Here is an 18052-nt window from a genome sequence, read left to right as displayed (position 1 = left end):
ATAATAACCAAAAGAAATGGAAATAAAATAATGATTTGATTAGTGGGTTGTCTTCTTGATGGTGGAACTTGCCACAACAAATCCACTCTTCTCCCCTGTTGTGAGACCGGTCTTTACCAAATGCACATATATAGGCACGCATATACATAACCATATGCACATGCATGGTTACATAACATACATGTATATAATATACCATAATTTGTGGCTGGATTTTTAAATGTATATAATATACCACAACTTGTGGCTGGATCTTCATCTATATGAAAAAAAACACGAAAAAAATGAGAAGTTAGATAGAGATGAGTGTAGAATGGGCCAAGTGGCCTCCTCTTCAGCAGCCCTTTTCTTCCCACCGCCTTTAACCATCTTTGACCATTTTTTTTTCCTTCTTTTCTTCCTTATTTAAGCCATACCCTCCCTTGCTCTATCCCTAGCTGAGAGAAAACGAAAACGAACCAGAAAAGAGAGAGAGAGAGAGAGAGAGAGAGAGAGAGAGAGAGAACTGAACTGAGTTGAGAAAATTCTTGGAGAAGAAGAAGAGGAAGAAGACTAAGTTGGAGTATTGATTAGTAAGTTGATTATCTATGATTTAAACATTCATATTTACTATGTTGTACATAGTTTGTTGCTCTTTCTGTATCCATCTTAGCTGATCAAGTTTCAAAAGGTTAGTTTACGAGAATTTAGTTAGCTTTCCTAGCTGATATAGGTTGAATTGGACATATTTGGAGTTAATCTCATGTTGTTTTGGAATGAGTTGGTCACTTATATAAGCTGAATAATTCGGTTGTAAGGCAGGGGGCAAATTTCTTAGTTGAGTTAGGAGGTTTCTAATACACATAGCTATGCCCTTCTGAAAATCTATATATACATATATAGATGTAGACAAGTGTGTGTACATAGGTATATATATGCATATATTTTGCTCTTTGAGCTGACTATGGATTAGAGAAGGGATCTGATTTGAGAATTTATCATGCATTATAATGATATCATGTGATGGATTGATTGAATAAGCTCTTATTTATTTGTATTTTGGAACCAAAGAAGTACTTAGAATTCCTTGCACTCTTCTTGAATTTGGCTGATCAAATTGGTCATCCATTGGATATATATTGCAACGAATCTTAAGTTGATATAATTTGAGAAATACACGTGTATAGCATTTTGCATCGTTTCCTATTTAGAGAGTTAGTCAGGAACCGAAAGGGACAGGGAAGAAGCATTTGTTAATTATAAACATCTTATATTATAGCTACATCTAGGAAATAGCACGGGAGGTAAATTGATGCATATTTTTACTCTTATTTAGTATATTATCTAACCCTTATGTTTAAACTTAATAGGGGCTGAGGAAACCGAGACTATACACTCGGAAAGCTCGACCCATTGAGCTATTACTTTCGGGGGTCTTTGTGAGTACTTTATTTCATTGTGAAATAATATATATAATTATAGTATGTTATATGAATACTATATTTCCTTGTGAAATTATGTGTTATAATTATATAAATTATTTAAGACGAATATAGTGGTAGTTAGATTAAGGAATCGGTCTTGCAATGTTGTGGGAAAGGATCTGAGAAATATGGCCTTTTATGTTTCACCTTGATTTGTGATATGTAATGTGATTGAGTATGTGGCTTGTGTAAGAAAAATATGATGATAATGTGATTCAATTGGAAAAATGATTGTGGTTGTGTTTGTGTATACAGAACTGTGATAATTTGGGGAATAAGGATTTGGTGTGGGCTAATGATGTGTGATGGCATGGCTGCAATTGACTGTACTTGTGATTGTTGTTTGACTATAATCATGGGACCGCTAGACCCGGCGGATTACAAAATGGGTCAGATCGGCTGCTGGACCTCGCGGAATACAAATAGGGCTTGATTGGCCGCTGGACCCAGCGGAATATAAATTGGGGCATGATCGGCCGCTGGACCCGACGGAATATAAACAGGGGCCTGATCGGCCGCTGGACCCGGCGGAATAGAAAAAGGGGCCTGATCGGCCCGCTAAGACCCGGCGGAATACAAATTGAGGTCAACTCTTACCGTCGGAGGTTAATAAACGGCCCCCGCTTATGAGATGTGGATATTGGAAGTTGAGAATGGTATGAGTGAGATGTGCGGGGTCACGGTACCGTCATAACTCCGTTGCGAGGGAATGCAACTCTATGGCTATATTGATTTGGTTGTGTTGTATATTATTTGTTTGGTTGGATTGCTGTAAATGTGATGATTGTTATGATTGTTTGAATTATTATGTTGAAGCCGTGTGGTTGCTAATTTGATTTAGTTAGGCTATGAGCGCAAGATGATGTTGGGTTAAATGTTAATTCTAATAATAGTTTTATATGGTTATAAGGGCAATTGATTGTTGATGAAAGAACTTAGTAATCATTTGTACGTATTGTTTAATATGTCATGTTGGTGAATTAATTGATAGACTTGGTTATGCTACTACTATCTATAGGAATATTTGGTTGTCTAAAATATATTTATCTCTTATTATTATTCATTTTGCTTTGGAATTTAGTGCTCACTGAGATGCAGCTCACACCCTGCATACATTTTTCCAGATAAGCTTCCGATTACGCGGAGAAATCACTTTTTGATATCGGGGATCAGCTTGGAGGACTAGGTAGGAACCTTAGTTATTTGATAGATATCATTTTTGTATAGAATGGACTTTAGAATGTTACAACCTGAAGATTTTGTTAGTTGTATCACTGATGTGAGAGCGAAAAAGAAATCTCCGGAAAAGTGTATATTGATGGATTGGTTATATACTTTGGAAATTTATGAGAAGTAAGTTTTTATGTGAAAAGTTTTTATGTGATAATGGATTTGATGAAATTTAGGAAAAGTTCTATCGAAATTTCGGGTCGTGACATTTGTGAACGGTTTTAGCTGCACAAAGCTTATTACCAAAGGGATCACGATGGATTGTGGGGGATGGAGAATCCATCCACATTCTCAAGGATAAATGGATACCAGGACTCGGTCAGCTGGATGCTTTGAGTCTCGAAATACTGACGTTACATTCGGTTCAAAAAGTGAAAGAGGTGATTGTAGAGGAGGAGAGGATGTGGGATATGAATTTGTTACAACAGATTCTACCTGAGATTCAAGATATTCCCCTGGCTCGGGAGCGGAGTCCAGACTGATTAGTGTGGGAGAAACAAAAATATGCTGAATATACGGTGAGATCGGCTTACTGGAGTCTCTGTACTGACTTGGTCGCCTCCCCCTCGAATACCAGTCCTTGTATGTTTCCAGAGAAGTGGCGGATTAGACTGTGGAAGGCTCGAATGCACCCGAAAATTCGATTTTTATTTGAAGAGTGCTGCGGGGAGAGGTACCAACGGGTAGAAATTTGAGCAAGAGAATGGGGATATGGGATGCTCGATGCCCTGTTTGTAATGTTGGAGAGGAAGCAGAGTTCCATTTTTTTGGGAGTGTGAAGTTGCTAGAAGGATATGGTTTGCGAGTAATTTGAACGTTGGTACTGAGCTTATACATATTAACAACTTAGGGGAATGGCTATTTTGTGCCCATGACCGTGATGAGCAAAGTTTGTCTGATCCTTTTATTTTAAAATGTATTGTTGTATGGTGCCTTTGGCTGGAAAGGAATCGATCGGTGTTCGACCAAAAGTCTCCTTCGGTGGATTGGGTGGCATCACAGATCCTGAAGGTCTCGGCAGAGATTGATGTGGTGTTTGGATCTGATCAAAAATTATCTGCAGGGTCGCTCCTTCGCCTGAATGATCAAATCCAAAAGGCCCATCCACCTGTGGAGCAAATTCGGAAAATGAGAGGACATCGAAGTGGATGGAGCCGTGAAGCAAAGGGGCTCTCAAGCCTGGCTTTTTGGAGCTGCAGTGGCTTTTGGCGACAAAGGAGAGATTGAGGAGGTAAGAGTGGATAAGGTGACAGGGGAAGATCCAATTGTGGCCGAAGCGTTGGCCTGCCCATAAAGCGGGTCTCCGACTAGCTAGGGCATGTGAAGGAAGAGCATCAGCTATTCTGTCTGATTGCCCTGAGCTAGTTCAGGTTCTGCACGAAAGGAGTCGATGGCCGTTGTCACTTATTCCAATCAAACTGCATCTGGTCTCTTTGTTGTCTGTAAATAGAGGCGAAAAAGTAGTATTATATATGTGAATAGGAATTATGTAGTCGTGGCCCACAAAATTGCAAAAAAAGATGCTGCTCTTTTGGATGTCGATGGCCAATGGTCCTGGTGGGATCTTCCGGAACCCCTAAAAATGTGTTACCGGAAGTCCCTAGTTTGTGTATAAATAAGTTAGCGAGAATGAAATTTCCTATTCACCAAAAAGAAAATGGTCTTTTCTTTCAACGAATAAATGCAAAATACTTGAAAAAAATTTTCACTTTCTCTCATCTTATTTTCTGTGTAAAAATTTGACTAAACTGAGAAATGGGTATGATGTAGTAACAGATTGTATGATAATTTAGAGTATCTAAGTTTGGGAAAATTCTAGCATGACATCTCGAGTTCGATGACACGCATGATACTTTTGTTCAAATGTTTAGTACTTCAATTCAAGTGTTTAATATTTTTACTATTTGTGATGGATTATACAAAATACTAATCACTTCAACCGTAATACTGAACACTTAAGTTCTAGAAGTAGAAGTAAAAAATACTTATATTAATCACGATTATTGAAAGTACTAAACACTTGAACTGAAGTATTTAATACTTGAACTGAAAGTATCAAATGTATTATGTTAACTCGATGTAATGCTAGAAAGACCCGTTCGATTCTCATAATAGCTCCCTTTATTTAGTTTTCAATTTCACGTATTAGGTCCCATGCATGAGCCATCCTATCCTATTACAACTAAAAAAGAATCAATTGAACTGGTCGTGAAATGCATATACACATGCATATATGTATGTGATTCTTACAAGAACTATCGAAAAGAGAAACGGATTGTGCATTTTTTGGTATTTACACTAGGGGAAAAAAAAAAGGAAGTCATACCACAATTGGATAACAAATTCCATGTTCACATCATACAAAAATTTCGCACTCTCCTAGCTTTCAATTCTCTTGTCGTGTGATGGCTTGGTTTCAAGCCCAAACCCAAACGGGAAAAGTGGGTCGTAGTGGCTGTCCCCTACATTCATCGGTAACTGGTCGACCCTCTTGAGCCAGGTTCTGGCTAACTTGCCGGAGAATCCATAATCACCGAAGAGAACATCAGCCACACCCTGACCCTCGCTCCCAGGGAGCCAGGCAGCGATAAGGGCGTCCATCTTGGGGACATACTTCTCAATCACCAGAGGCCGGCCTGAGACTATTATTACAACACACTTGATGGATCGGCAGACATTCTTGATCACTGCAGGTCCAGGATCAGGCAGAGTGAGGTTCGTGTTATCACCCATGGTCTCGGCATAGGGAGGCTCACCCACAACCACGATGGCGCAGGAGAAGTGGTTGGACTTGATGAAGCCTGAGTCAGGGTGCTCCTTGAAGACAACCTTTGTGGTCGGATCAACTGTTTCTTTGATGGCCTTGAGGATGGTTGTTCCTGTACCACATTCATTACATTCATGTCAAACAAGACAAGACAATCGATCCTTATGTTTCTAGTTTTAAGGTATGAGGGTTAACTGAAGTCGGTATTATAGAAGACGATAAACGTAATATTTATACCGGCAGTGAGGTTATTGCCGCTGAGGCCCTGCCACGCGATGGTCCAACCGCCACATTGGTAGCCCAAGTTGTCGGCATGCGTCCCAGCCACCAAAATCTTGGCCGCCTTCTTGGGGAGGGGCAGCAGAAGCTCGCCGGCTGACTTGCCGTTCTTCAGCAGAACCAGCGATTTTCTCACAGCCTCCCTGGCCAATTCTCTGTGCTCCTACCATTTCCCATGTCCCAACAAAAACAGTTTATGAACTTCACATGTTAACGAATGAGAGGTTCATGAATGGATCCATATAGGTTAATTTGTTTCTCGGGCATATGCTGGCTAACCTGGCATCCGAGTTTGTCAGCTAAGCTGTTGTCAGCCAAAGGGTTCTCAAAGAGGCCCATGCTGAACTTGACCCGCAGGATCCTTGTGACAGCATCATCGATGCGGCTCATTGGGATGACCTTCTTGTTAACGAGATCTGTCAATATGCCGATGAATTCTGTGTAGTTATAAGGCACCATAACCTGTGAAATGAGCGCATATAAATAATAGGAAAGATGTAGCCAAAGATAGATCAATGTCCACATATAAAATAGCTGACCATGTCAACACTGGCTAGAATCGAAGCCTGAACCGAGTAGGTATAGTTTGAGTGAGGAGGATAAGTAATCCTGTCAATCCCCTGCCAATCTGAGATGATAAATCCCTGAAAAAAGCAAAAAAAGAAAGTTCCAAGCACATCTCCCATTAGTTTTCGAATAGATGAGTGAAATTTTCTCGATGAAATTACGAAAAAAGCAGCTAATTGATCACCCTGAATCCGAGTTTGTTCTTGAGATAGCCAGTCAGCATAGGGTAGTTTGCGTGCATTTTCACCCCGTTGAGGCTCGAATAAGAAGCCATGACGGTGGAGACGCCCTTTGCCACCGAGTCAAGGTAGGCAGGCATGTGGATGGAGTAAAGATCCTCTGAGCTCACGATCGTGTGGTTCTCATTGATACCCCTCACCGTCCCTCCATCCCCAACGTAGTGCTTGGCACAGGCTGCAACCTTGGTCCTACACCACATAGTCGCAATCAATTCAGGAATTTTTTTTTGGGATAATTTCAAATTACATAAAAATTTTAAATCGGGCAATTTTAATTTATAATTGATGAACTTCATCATACTTTCCAGCAACAAAGGGAGTGCCCTTCAATTTGGAAGGGACATCGCCCTGCAAGCCGGGGATGAGTTCAGTCATCATTTGAACAATCTTGTAGTCTTCACTATAGCTCTCGTAGCACCTTCCCCACCTTGGATCCCTACATACCTGCAAAATTAATATCAAAATTAATATTTTTTCATGAAAATTAACAGTTATTAATAACACAAAAAAGTAGATGCGGCAATGGAATATTTGAAATCGATCGATTATATATATATATATATATATATATTATATTACCGCGGTGCACGGAGCAAAAGCGTATGGAATGCCAGTTGCCCGAACCTCCAGTGCGGTTGCGGCGCCGATCCTCTTCACGAGGTTGGGATCCCTAGGCATTAATTGTCATGAAACTGGCAGATGACATTGATGTTTGAGACATCGACGAAGTGGATAAATTTGTAATGTTTCATTCCTACCTGGTGGCTCCGAGGCCGACATTGTGTGGGAAGATGGTGGCCTTGTATACATTGTTATGGCCGTGCACAGCATCGACACCGTAAATCATAGGAATCCCAAGACGGGTAGAAAGGGACCCTTTCATTATCTTGTTCATCGCTCGAACCCATTTCTGAGGTAAAGCTTGCTTGGAAGGTACGCTTCCTCCTCCACTCAATACACTACCTGTAAGGTTAATTTACACCACGTTGTGCATTAACTTTCGTAACAAATGTTACCATGGTGAACTTCGTTATGCTTAACGATTGTGGCAGAGCTTACAATTTGGTGCGAGATCAAACCTTTCCACGTTAAAAAAGATGGAAGAACTTAAAGAAAAGGCAACGTATAAGTGCACATATGTTTAACATACCAACGAAGTACTTCTTCATGACTTCCCGCGAGGCATTAACCCTCTCGATCTGTGTCATCTGACCGATCTTCTCTGCTAGGTTCATCCTCTTGAGTAGGTCTTGGACTCGAGCTTCGACAGGTTCATTTGGATCCTTGTACTTTGCATCATCCTTCTCTTGTTGTGCTGCAGAAACTAAGCTCGTGGAACAACATAATAAAAGTACGAGCGAAACCAAGGGCAAATTCTCGTTCTTCCCATTGTCAATGATATTTACAATGTTCTAGCTACAACCTCGTACATACAACGCGCCTGCATTCCAAAACATGATTATGAGAATCGATGTTCGATAATATTCGCACTGACCTCGACAAGATAAATAGCTGGAAAGAGCCAATACCTAGCTACACATAGAGAGAGAGAGAGAGAGAGATGAATGTGCGACCTTGATGAAGAGCTAGTAATTATCAGCAAGCAGCAAATGATGTGGCGAACGTTACGCAAGTGTTTGAAAAGGAGCACTGATCATGAGCTACTTAAAGGAGAGCGATTTGCGTTGAACGTGCGGATGGTTTGATCATGTTCGAAATGGATAAGTGAGGAATAGGTTTGCTAAATTTGTCACACCATCAAACTCGACTATGTTTTCTAACCTGATGAGAATAAAACTTTCCTAATATTTCAGTGGAATTCAGTTGTTCTGACCAAGTAGACAGAGATATATGTGGTTTGCGTGGTGTTAAGGTTCCTCCGACCTGATAATATTTTTAGTGAAATTCTGTTGTTTTGACCGAGTAGACAGAGAAATATCTGGTTTGCGTGGAGTCAAGGTTCCTCCGACCACCATCAGAGTTGATGGCCTAGTGATTCCAAATTTACTCCGATGTAATTTGAAGACCCCCGGTCTTAAGTTCGAATTCATAGGGACATATAATTGGGTGGGCTCTTTGATTTGGGCCTGCAGTCATCTCTGATTTCTGTGAACTATACTAGGTCCTTGGTGGTGCTACACTGACGGAATCAATGCTTACGCTGATCGTTCAATTCATCTGATTCGTTCGCGGTTGAATACGAGAGCTTGAACCGTGGTTGTCATCACTACTGTCCACCATTAAAAAAAAATCAGCAAGAAAAAAAAAGTTCCTACCGACCAACTAAGATGATGTCACGTGGATAAGACCTATTTACGAAAGCCCAATTTTATTTTTTTTTGCCTAATCTTACATGTACGATGTGGAGTAACATTGTTTTAGCATGATGGCTGGTGACATGAGCTGATCTAGTAAGAATCCTAAACCATATGGAGATTATTAATGCTTGCAGGACCTTCCTCGGCCATATAAGATCTGTAATGGAAAGAATTTATATTTTTTTTGGCATGATATAGTTGGTGTTCCATTTTGACCTTCAATTAATTCAGGACTACTACACAAGTCGATAAACAGCCCTATATATATCCTTCTATGGAGTCTATGAGAAGGTGACCTTTGTCTACGGTGAAGAACTCTAAAGCAGTTTCACTCTCTCTAGCTAGAGCTAAGGACGAAGAACCGATAGAGCTTACCACTTATTCATCATTCCTCTACAAGGAAGACGAGGATGTCTAACAGAATGACGAGATGACAGCCTTTTATCTGTAGAAGTCTGATGAATTAATTACAAAGGCACCCGATCCTTAACCGTCGTATTGATCCGATTAGACAATCTAATGGCCCGGTAATACATAAGGAGGTAGTTTATTGTTTGGGTAGAAAACAGGCAACCGAGGTGTTTCCCCTTACAAAGTCTTAGGGCCCAAATCCGGCTACCATGGGTGGCCGCAACGTGAGATAGCTTCTCACTGCGTGCCAAGGAGCTATCCAAGGAAACTTGTATCAGAAATATCAGCCGGCCTCACCGAAACAATGCGCAGTACCACGGGCCTGGAGGTCTCGTGAGGTTGCTCGGCGGCTGGGTTTAGCCCACGTGTCAGATGATTAAAATGTGACTAGAGGATTTGGTCATTTGGGTACTTTCCCACTCTTTTTTGGAGTTATCAAGTGTAGGGATATGGACAATCGGTTAGCCACTTGAGTAATGGCTGGTAGGCCGGTTTGGTAATCGGATCGCTCAGCAGCTGGTTAGTCCATCACAAGACGGCTGGTTAGCCGTGTGGGCATTTCATGATAATTCAAGGGGTAGAAGTATAAGAAGTAAAACATTTAAGATTAAGAAAAATTGAACAAAATAAAAGAATTAGGACAAAAAAATAATCTTAAAAGGTTGAGGACCATAGTTAAAATCTTCTCTAATAAAAAACCTTATATAAAGACGAAAATAGAAAAGTAATCGAAGGTAATGAATGAAAATGAATTAAGACAAATGAAAGAGGAGTGAAACATAAATGTATTCAAAGGTATATGATCTAAACGATAAAAAAAAGTGATGAAAATGGAAAAATATTCAAATCTAAAAAACTAAATGTATAATTTTTCCTATAAAATAAAGCAACAAATTAACTAAGTTCCTATCCTCGTGAAAGTAATCTACTTACTCAATGTCACTAGGAATGCCACCTTCTCAAATCAGGGCCCTTCCATCGCCTTTGGTCAAATTTGCCTTTGATCTCGAATCGAATCTTGCCACCTAAGCACTGTCACGTTTCTATTTTCGGCGGACCAATTTGGGTGTTGCCATAAGTTTCGGGCGGGATCTAGCATGGGCTGTGGGTCACAGTCCGATTTTGAGACCGTTTCTCGCACAAAGGTTGCATTATGGACCGTTCTTCCTTCTTGGGCTAGTGGGCTGCTAGGCTTGCCCTCATCATTGGGCCTCCTCACTGGATGGGGCCCTTGTCTTGCATTAGGGCTCGGATTAGGCATTTGCCACGTATCATTCCCCTAATTTCAAAGCTTTGAGGCTCCGATTCCTCAAGTCATATCCAACTATATGCTTGTGATAAAAAATTCGAGAAATGCAAAAAACTGAGAGTAAGTACAAGGCATGAGTTTTGAATTTCATGAATGAAAAAGAAAATTTGCAACTAGGAGAGCTTTATACTCCTTAGTGGCCAGTCGACTCGGTTTGAATCTAAATTAATTGAAATCAGTGCAAATAGAGAAAAAAAAAGTTCAAAAAGAACGAGGTAAATAGTTTTGGGGGAGGTTTCTGAAATATAGATTTTTCTTTTCTTAATTAGCTTTCTTTTCTTTTTCTTTTTTTATGCCTTTACCGGAACAAATTCATGTCTGAGGCGAGAAAAGGTTTGTGCATTTCCTTTCTTCAAAGGTATATGAATATTCTTCCTGGAGCCAGAGGATCTCCCCAACTTTACCTCTAATTCGAAGGGGAGTCAGTCGTATGGAATATATGGGCAAGTCGCGTGGCTCTTATCTCGGAATTTCTTTGCCTGCACTCTGTTGCGTACACGAAGAACTACTAGCAAATTCCTGATGAGGTCATCTAGTTAAGTATGGTCCACGCACGAATAAATCAAGTCTAAGGTAAAAGATATCATCTCTAGTTGCATACTGTCTTATTATTCATGTTATCACTAAGTTTGCTAAAAAAAAGAAAGTTAAAAAGAAGGCTCGATTGGTTATACCTTCATTATGTAAGTTATATTCTCACTTAATTAGACTTATCGGTCGATCCCCAAATTACTGATGTCAACAAAGAATTATCACTTATACGTTTCTATAACTGAATCATGCACACATTAATAAATATTACTTAGCCACGATAATTGAGTCATACATGCACATAACCTATCCCCAAATTAATTGCATGTTTTCCCCCTCGTTTTGGGTCTCTCTAATTCTATGCCTTTGAAAGAGTAGAGGACAAACAAAGAACTTTCCTCTTTGTTTATGGGGGAAGTTATACTAAACAAATAAACGAAGGGACAAGCCATGCATTAAAACCAAGTCTCTCAAAAAGGAATAGCCTCTCATTGACAGGAAAGCATAAAACGCCTGCAAGGCCCCATTGAGGTCCAATCACTCAATCTCATACACCTATTATTTGTGTTTGCATATATATGTGCGTTTATATATTGGTGTAATTCATCAAACTCAAATATCAATCAATAAGCAATTTTTGTTCATTACAGCATATATACATAACAAAGAAGCAAGGAGGCAAGTTTAGAGGGAGGAAGAATTTGCGGAAGACTCAATGGCTGCTAGGCAAAGAACCACGATGACTCAATCACAAGCCGCGGACACTGTCTACAAGGATTTTCAGCCCAAGTCGGAATGGGTCGAAGAGGCAGCCGCCAACGTTCTAACTATCCATCTTCCAGGTATGTGTGTTTATATGTATAGCTCGACTAAGGTCCTCTCTTCATGATGCATCAACACCGAAAATTTCTGCCTATCTAGAAAACTGATGCGCCTTACTGTCGTTTCAGGCTTTATGAAGGACCAAGTCAAAGTCACGTACGATGAGAAGCTGCCTAAGATGACAATTCGCGGGGAGCGCCCGGTCAGCGACAATGTTGTGAGTCGGTTCCTCATGGACTTTACCATCCCCGATAACTGCAAAATCAATGAGATGAAAGCGAAATTCGACCAGCGCCAGGTCCTGAGCATAACAATGCCGAAGAAGACCATTACCCCGGTGATTGCTCGGCCTAGCAATGCAGCACCGAAGGATCAAACGTCGAGCCCCATGAAAGCTGCCACCACGGAAACAAAGCCGCCTCCAAAACCTCAAAAAGAAAAAATCAGTCCCCTGGAAACTGGTACTGCTGCTGCTACCTCCTCTGCAATGGGAAAAGAACCGGAAAGGAAAGCAGAGGAGAAGGTTACTTCCCCGACCCGGAGTCCAAAGGCTCCTGCCCTTACCGAGCCCAAGACTGAAAAGGGTGAGCAAGATCAATAACGAACATATATGCACGTATATATACATATTGAAAAATGTTTTAATACCTGTAAAATATACGTCGAAGTTGTATTTCAATAATTGTTCTCTGTTTTTTTAGCAGAAACTTCCTCAAAAGCTACTGGGCAGAAGCAAGCAGATGACAAAGTTCCACAGCCATTCAACCCTCTCGGGGACACGAGCAGGCCAAGATCAGAGGAGGTTCGGGAAGAAACCTCCTCGAAGGCCCCTCTGGTCCAGGACGTGCAGAAGCCAACAGATGACTGGAAGAAAAGCGAACCGAGTGTGAAACAGGTCAGTCAGAAAGTTGCCGAGCATCAAGAACTTAAGGCTATGAAGGAGAAGGACCAAAATCAATCGCAGAGCAAGGAGTCATCATCACAAGCGCTTGATAGGATTGGGAAGGAGGCGGGGGGTCCGGCTGCAGCAGCCAAAAGGGCAGTGTTGGGGCTGGACGAGGATCGGAGGTTCCTGCTTAATGCAGGGGTGGCGGTTCTCGTGATCGTGGCGGTCGGAACTTATTTTGGCTACAAGTGGGGCTCTTCCGGTGGATCACACACCAAAAGCTAAATCGAACGAAAGTAATGCACTCCGAAATAAATTGTGCATATACAGTCAACATGGAATAACATGATATTGTAACATCTCTACATGTGACTCGCGTTACCCTCTTAAATTTGATTTGTAAATTTTAATCACACTAGGCATGTATTACGTTGCAAATTAATCAATATATATAATAACAAGGGATTTGCCCATTTCTCGTGTAGTCACGTCGTCAAATTATTGTCCATCTCGCGAAGCCACGTTGTCGTTTTAATTATTTAAATGTTATATTTACTTTAATTATGTAAATATTAAAGATACCACCTTTCTTATTAAGAGAAAATAATATTTTGTTATTAGTCTTATGAGGAAAGTAATAAATTTAGCAACAAAACGGCAACCAAAATATATTAATAACATTCTTTTGATAGTATACATAACTGGCCATAATACAACATTTATATATATTTGATTTGATGTATGTGAAATATATAATAAAATCTAAAGATGACACTCAATCTCACATTATAGGAATACATATATGTTTTGATACGATGAATATGTATTGCAAGTTTTATTTGACAGCTATATAATATATATATATATATATAGTGTTGTTTGATATATTACAGGAAATGTTTATATATATAGTCCTAGACATATATTACACATACAAAGTTAACATGATATATTGTAATTTTTATTTTGCAGCTATATAATAATATATATAGTTGTTTGATATATTATAAAATAGTCAAAGACATACAAAATTAACTGGAGATTCTACCGTCTAGAAAAAACAACCATTACGATTGTTTTTTTTCCTAGCCATTAGATCTCTTTATGTAATATGATGGCCGTATACGTGTTCAAGATTTTTTTATTTGAATATTCACCTCTTATAATTTAACTATAGGTATTTTCGACCACGCATCTTCTGGTCGATGCTCGGTCTCACTCATGAGCGATCCTTATTCCCTTCAATATTAAACCAAAACGAAAATGTACCCATTCAATCAAATAAAAAAACAATTTAATTACTTTAAAATAATAATAATAATAGTAATAATAATAAATAAATAAACACTAAACAAACAAAACACCACCTTCTGTTCGTACATTTCCAATTGAACAAGAATCAAATCCTCCAAATTAAAAGAAAATTTTCTTTTACATTAGAAATACTCTTTTACAATTTCATTATATATAAGCTATCTCTGTACTGCTTATACGCTAACTTTTTTACGAAACTATATAAGTTCCAAAATATTTCTTTTATAAAGATATCCTATCTATCTATATGTATAGTGACTTAAAGTATTCTCACGGAAGTCTCTCATTTGATTGATAAGGAGCTTCCAAAAGCATCCAATTCAAAGATGAGGAGCCTCCAAAAATAATCCTGTAACTCGTGATTGATCTCGAATTCACATCCCTTATTAATATATAAATAGACCTTATTAAATGATTTTGCATTTTATGAAGTCTCCATTTCTTGAAAATCCAAATTATCTCATCAAACAATGAAATAAACTTGCTACAATGTATTAATTTATTATATTTCTAATTTATAATACATAAAAAAATTAATTACATTTATAAATATAAAAGCCCCGCACAAATGCGCGGATAAGTGGTCTAGTTATTATTTAATATGGAATGAATTAAAGAAAGTAATATTGAGGGAAAAAAATATATAATTCAACAAAATAAAGAGAAAAACTGAAAAATGTTAAAGTAGGGTTTTTCCCTTCAAATATATGACCGTGAGAGATAGAAGGAGAAAAGAGAGTGGAATAGTGGGATTAGTGTGTTGATACATTACCATCATACCATCAATTCAACGGCCTATATAATTGAAATTTATATAATAAAGGTGTTTTAGGGATGTGCAGGTGAGACAACAGGATGAATTTTGGTTTTATATAATGTAATAATAATAATTAGAGGAACGGATCCGCGCTACACGAGAGAACACAAAAAGATGATAAAAAAGAATATATTTAAGTAATAATAATCGGAGGTAGAAACTCGTTTAATGTTATAAATAATTGTAATGATAGGTTATATATTATTGAATTAGAAAAAAATTAGATTCAATAAAACAAATTAAAAGAAAAGTAGGAATCGGCTCCAAAGGGATGGGCAGTTCTAGGTAGTTTCAAAGTGAAGGTATAGGAGTGTTTTTAAGGTAGTTAGAGAAGTGAGGTAGTAATTTTTGCCTTCAGTATCGTTTTTTTTTTATTGGTTAGAGTAATTTTTGTAAGGATAAAATTGGAAAACAAAAGTGAGAAGAAAGTTCCTCATCTCTTGCTTATGAGATAGATATATAATAGATATAGATATAGTAGTCTAGATAATAGTATAGATAATTTAACTTCGATTAAAACTCATTCTTTTTTTATTTGATAAACATAAAGTGTTCTAAATAATTAATCATCAAAATAAATTTAGAGCACAGAAAATTATTTAATGGAAGAATCAATATGATAAATATAACAGTATTCATCATATTAACTTCTTCATAAGATATTCACCAAAATGTTTCGATCCTGTAAACTTTTAAACAAATGCATTGCGGTCATATCGACCAATCACTTTTGTGGGTGACATCCTAATGATACTTGATCACTACTCTTTTAACTCTTTATTTCAACGCCTCTATTTTTCTACTGTTTCAAACTATTTCATATATTACAATCACCCTTACCATATAATATTTGCAATTTTATATATAATTTTCTTCTTTTAGTTGTCCATGCGTATCCTGCGTGATTGTTATCTCGTGCAGTTTCGCCTTATTGGATAAACTAACTTTCATGCAATTTGATATGGTTAAGAATTTAAATGAATTATCATTTACGTAACCGGGTAGCAAATATTGCCTGGCTGCCATAATTGAGTCATACATATACATAACCATGCTTAAAACCTAGTTAATTAATTGCATAATTTCCCCCAATTTTGGCTCTCCATATTTATACCTATAATAAAAAATAGCTATATGAATTCTGCACCTATTGTTAAGAATTGTATCCTTTCGATTTGAAAGTATAGTCCAATCCATTCCACTCCCATAGTGTCGTTTTGCTGGACAATTTAGAGTGCGTTTGGATTTAGAGTTAAGTTGAGTTGAGTTTTGGTTTTAATTGGTTTGTAATGATTATATTGTTGAATTATAAGAAAAATCGTAAAAAAACAATAAATAGTTGAGAGAAAGTAATGATTAAGTAATGATTGTGTTGTTGAATTGTGAAAAAGTAATGAATAGTTAAGAGAATTTAATATTAAAAAATGAATTGAATGATTAAAAAAATTTTAAAAATAAAAACAAGTAATTATTGTGTTGATGAATTGAAGATAAGTGGAGTTGAGTTCAAATTTTTTTAAAAAACAAACACACCCTTAACGACACGGCCCGTCTACCGCTCTTTCTACGAGTCTAACTTTCTCCCTTTCCTAAATTACTCACTTGATACGGTTTCTTCCCTCCCTTACTTAACAGATGCCTCTCTCCTTGCTAACGTTGCATCTGCTCCCTCTTATTCTCCAATTTCCATTCGCCCCGCCTCCTCATCCTCTTTCGCTCGCCATGGACCTTCATCTTATAGTGGCCGCCGCCCTTCCAACTACCCTCCAGCGACCGGTGGTCGGGTACAGTAGTTACATCTTCCACCCGACTCTTACCCCCGACGACCTTCAAGGCTTCACCCTGCGACTTCACGCCTCCTCTTCCTTCCTCTTCCGCTATTGTGTTCATTTTTCTACTTCTGCATTTCATCCATATTCTTACGCCTAGAATCTGCTCATGGAATCGCCTTTGAAATTTGGAACCCGCCTGATCCTTTTTTATGGTATATGTGTGGATTTTGGTGCTTTGACATCTCATTTTCAAGATCTCAAGCACTGTGATTTTCTTGTTCATTGAGTTTCGTGAATTATTAATAAGATTTATCAGCTTGAGATTTTTCTGATGTAACTCGGACCCAAAATTTTGGTCCTATTAGTTACAATCACTATTAGAAACAACGACATTACGGAGTGAATGTTTCCTTCGTAATCCGTCGGTAGAGAAATATTAAAAAAGAAAATTACATATAGGGATGGTCCAAGCCCCAAACAGAAGTATCTAATTTTCAAATTAGTATCCAATTTTTTCTTTATCAACGAAAACTTTTTAAACACTTTTTATAATATAAATTAAATTAATTTTAAATATATTATTTATCTTAATATTGAAATTAGTATTTAATGTAGTTTAATTTTATAATATTTTCAAATGTATTTTAAAATTAGTGTTTTCGTTTTGTGTATACCCTTGTATCCGAAAGTCTAATAGATCTCGACTAATCCAGTTCGAATTGGATCGGCCCACTAAGTGGCAAAGTTCTCCTATCGTGGAGTTTTTCCATTCATAATACTCGAACCCAAGATCTTGTTTAAAGAGAATAAACGCAAAATCCTCCCGTCATTCTCAAGTTCGATTTATCCTTTTTTTTTATTATGTATAATTTGTGAGGTGGGAAGCCATGCCGACGCCCACCACCGCCTCGTCGGGGTCTTCGGCGACCTCGATTGGGGGCTTGGCCACAAGCAAGGGCCCCCACTGCTTTCATTGTGTTTATGATCCTTTTTAAAATTAGTAATTTTTTTAAACTTTGAAAATTAGTAAAAAATTATTTTTTGGACGGAATATGAGTTTTTTGACGAAAAATTGGATGGTGGGACTAAAACTGGAAAAAAAAAAGATTGAGGACGAGAATGACAAAAGAAATGTTTAGGACCATGCCGACAAAAAGGCTAAAGATTGATGGTCCAAACTGTCTTTTTCCCAACAATTTAAGTTCATAAATATTGACAAAAAGATGTCACTTTAAGTCTTTAAACAACCACGTCCAAAATTATTTCCTCGAATTCCATGAAATTACTGTTACATTTTTTTTTTTGGGTATATTTTGGTATTCATAAG

General features: G+C 38.1%; 2 protein-coding genes across 4 annotated transcripts; one reads left to right on the top strand and one right to left on the bottom strand.

Annotated features, from left to right (window-relative positions):
* Positions 1-5003: 5003 nt before the first annotated feature.
* On the bottom strand, positions 5004-8332 carry LOC116194942 (beta-glucosidase BoGH3B-like). 2 transcript variants are annotated; one of them, XM_031523872.1, is made up of 10 exons: positions 8075-8332; positions 7696-7986; positions 7304-7508; positions 7125-7215; positions 6847-6989; positions 6491-6734; positions 6279-6383; positions 6019-6201; positions 5698-5902; positions 5004-5572 (listed from the first exon to the last, which is right to left on the bottom strand). In XM_031523872.1, the coding sequence occupies exons 2-10, from the start codon at positions 7778-7780 to the stop codon at positions 5073-5075; spliced, it is 1761 nt and encodes a 586-aa protein (XP_031379732.1). In that variant the 5' UTR covers positions 7781-7986; positions 8075-8332; the 3' UTR covers positions 5004-5072. The 2 variants fall into 2 exon arrangements, with proteins under 2 accessions (XP_031379732.1, XP_031379733.1); XM_031523873.1 differs by having other exon boundaries at positions 8120-8332.
* Positions 8333-11598: 3266 nt separating this feature from the next.
* On the top strand, positions 11599-13295 carry LOC116194132 (protein RESTRICTED TEV MOVEMENT 2-like). 2 transcript variants are annotated; one of them, XM_031522864.1, is made up of 4 exons: positions 11599-11645; positions 11765-11956; positions 12065-12520; positions 12638-13295. In XM_031522864.1, exons 2-4 carry the CDS (start codon positions 11830-11832, stop codon positions 13105-13107), a joined length of 1053 nt encoding a protein of 350 aa, XP_031378724.1. In that variant the 5' UTR covers positions 11599-11645; positions 11765-11829; the 3' UTR covers positions 13108-13295. The 2 variants fall into 2 exon arrangements, with proteins under 2 accessions (XP_031378724.1, XP_031378725.1); XM_031522865.1 differs by lacking the exon at positions 11599-11645 and having other exon boundaries at positions 11682-11956; positions 12641-13295.
* Positions 13296-18052: the final 4757 nt, after the last annotated feature.

Source organism: Punica granatum, chromosome 2, assembly GCF_007655135.1.
Source record: "Punica granatum isolate Tunisia-2019 chromosome 2, ASM765513v2, whole genome shotgun sequence".
Lineage (NCBI taxonomy): Eukaryota > Viridiplantae > Streptophyta > Magnoliopsida > Myrtales > Lythraceae > Punica > Punica granatum.
The sequence above is the reverse complement of the archived record's forward strand: the minus strand, read 5'-3'. Positions and strand labels throughout refer to the sequence as shown.

Coding starts and splice junctions, on each gene's coding strand:
- LOC116194942 (XM_031523872.1), bottom strand. CDS start 7,780: ATGAACCTAGCAGAGAAGATCGGTCAGATGACACAGATCGAGAGGGTT. Junction 7,216..7,303: donor GTCGGCCTCGGAGCCACCAG/GTAGGAATGAAA, acceptor ATTAATGCCTAG/GGATCCCAACCTCGTGAAGA. Junction 5,573..5,697: donor CGGCAATAACCTCACTGCCG/GTATAAATATTA, acceptor AATGTGGTACAG/GAACAACCATCCTCAAGGCC.
- LOC116194132 (XM_031522864.1), top strand. CDS start 11,830: ATGGCTGCTAGGCAAAGAACCACGATGACTCAATCACAAGCCGCGGAC. Junction 11,957..12,064: donor TCTAACTATCCATCTTCCAG/GTATGTGTGTTT, acceptor CTGTCGTTTCAG/GCTTTATGAAGGACCAAGTC. Junction 12,521..12,637: donor CGAGCCCAAGACTGAAAAGG/GTGAGCAAGATC, acceptor CTGTTTTTTTAG/CAGAAACTTCCTCAAAAGCT.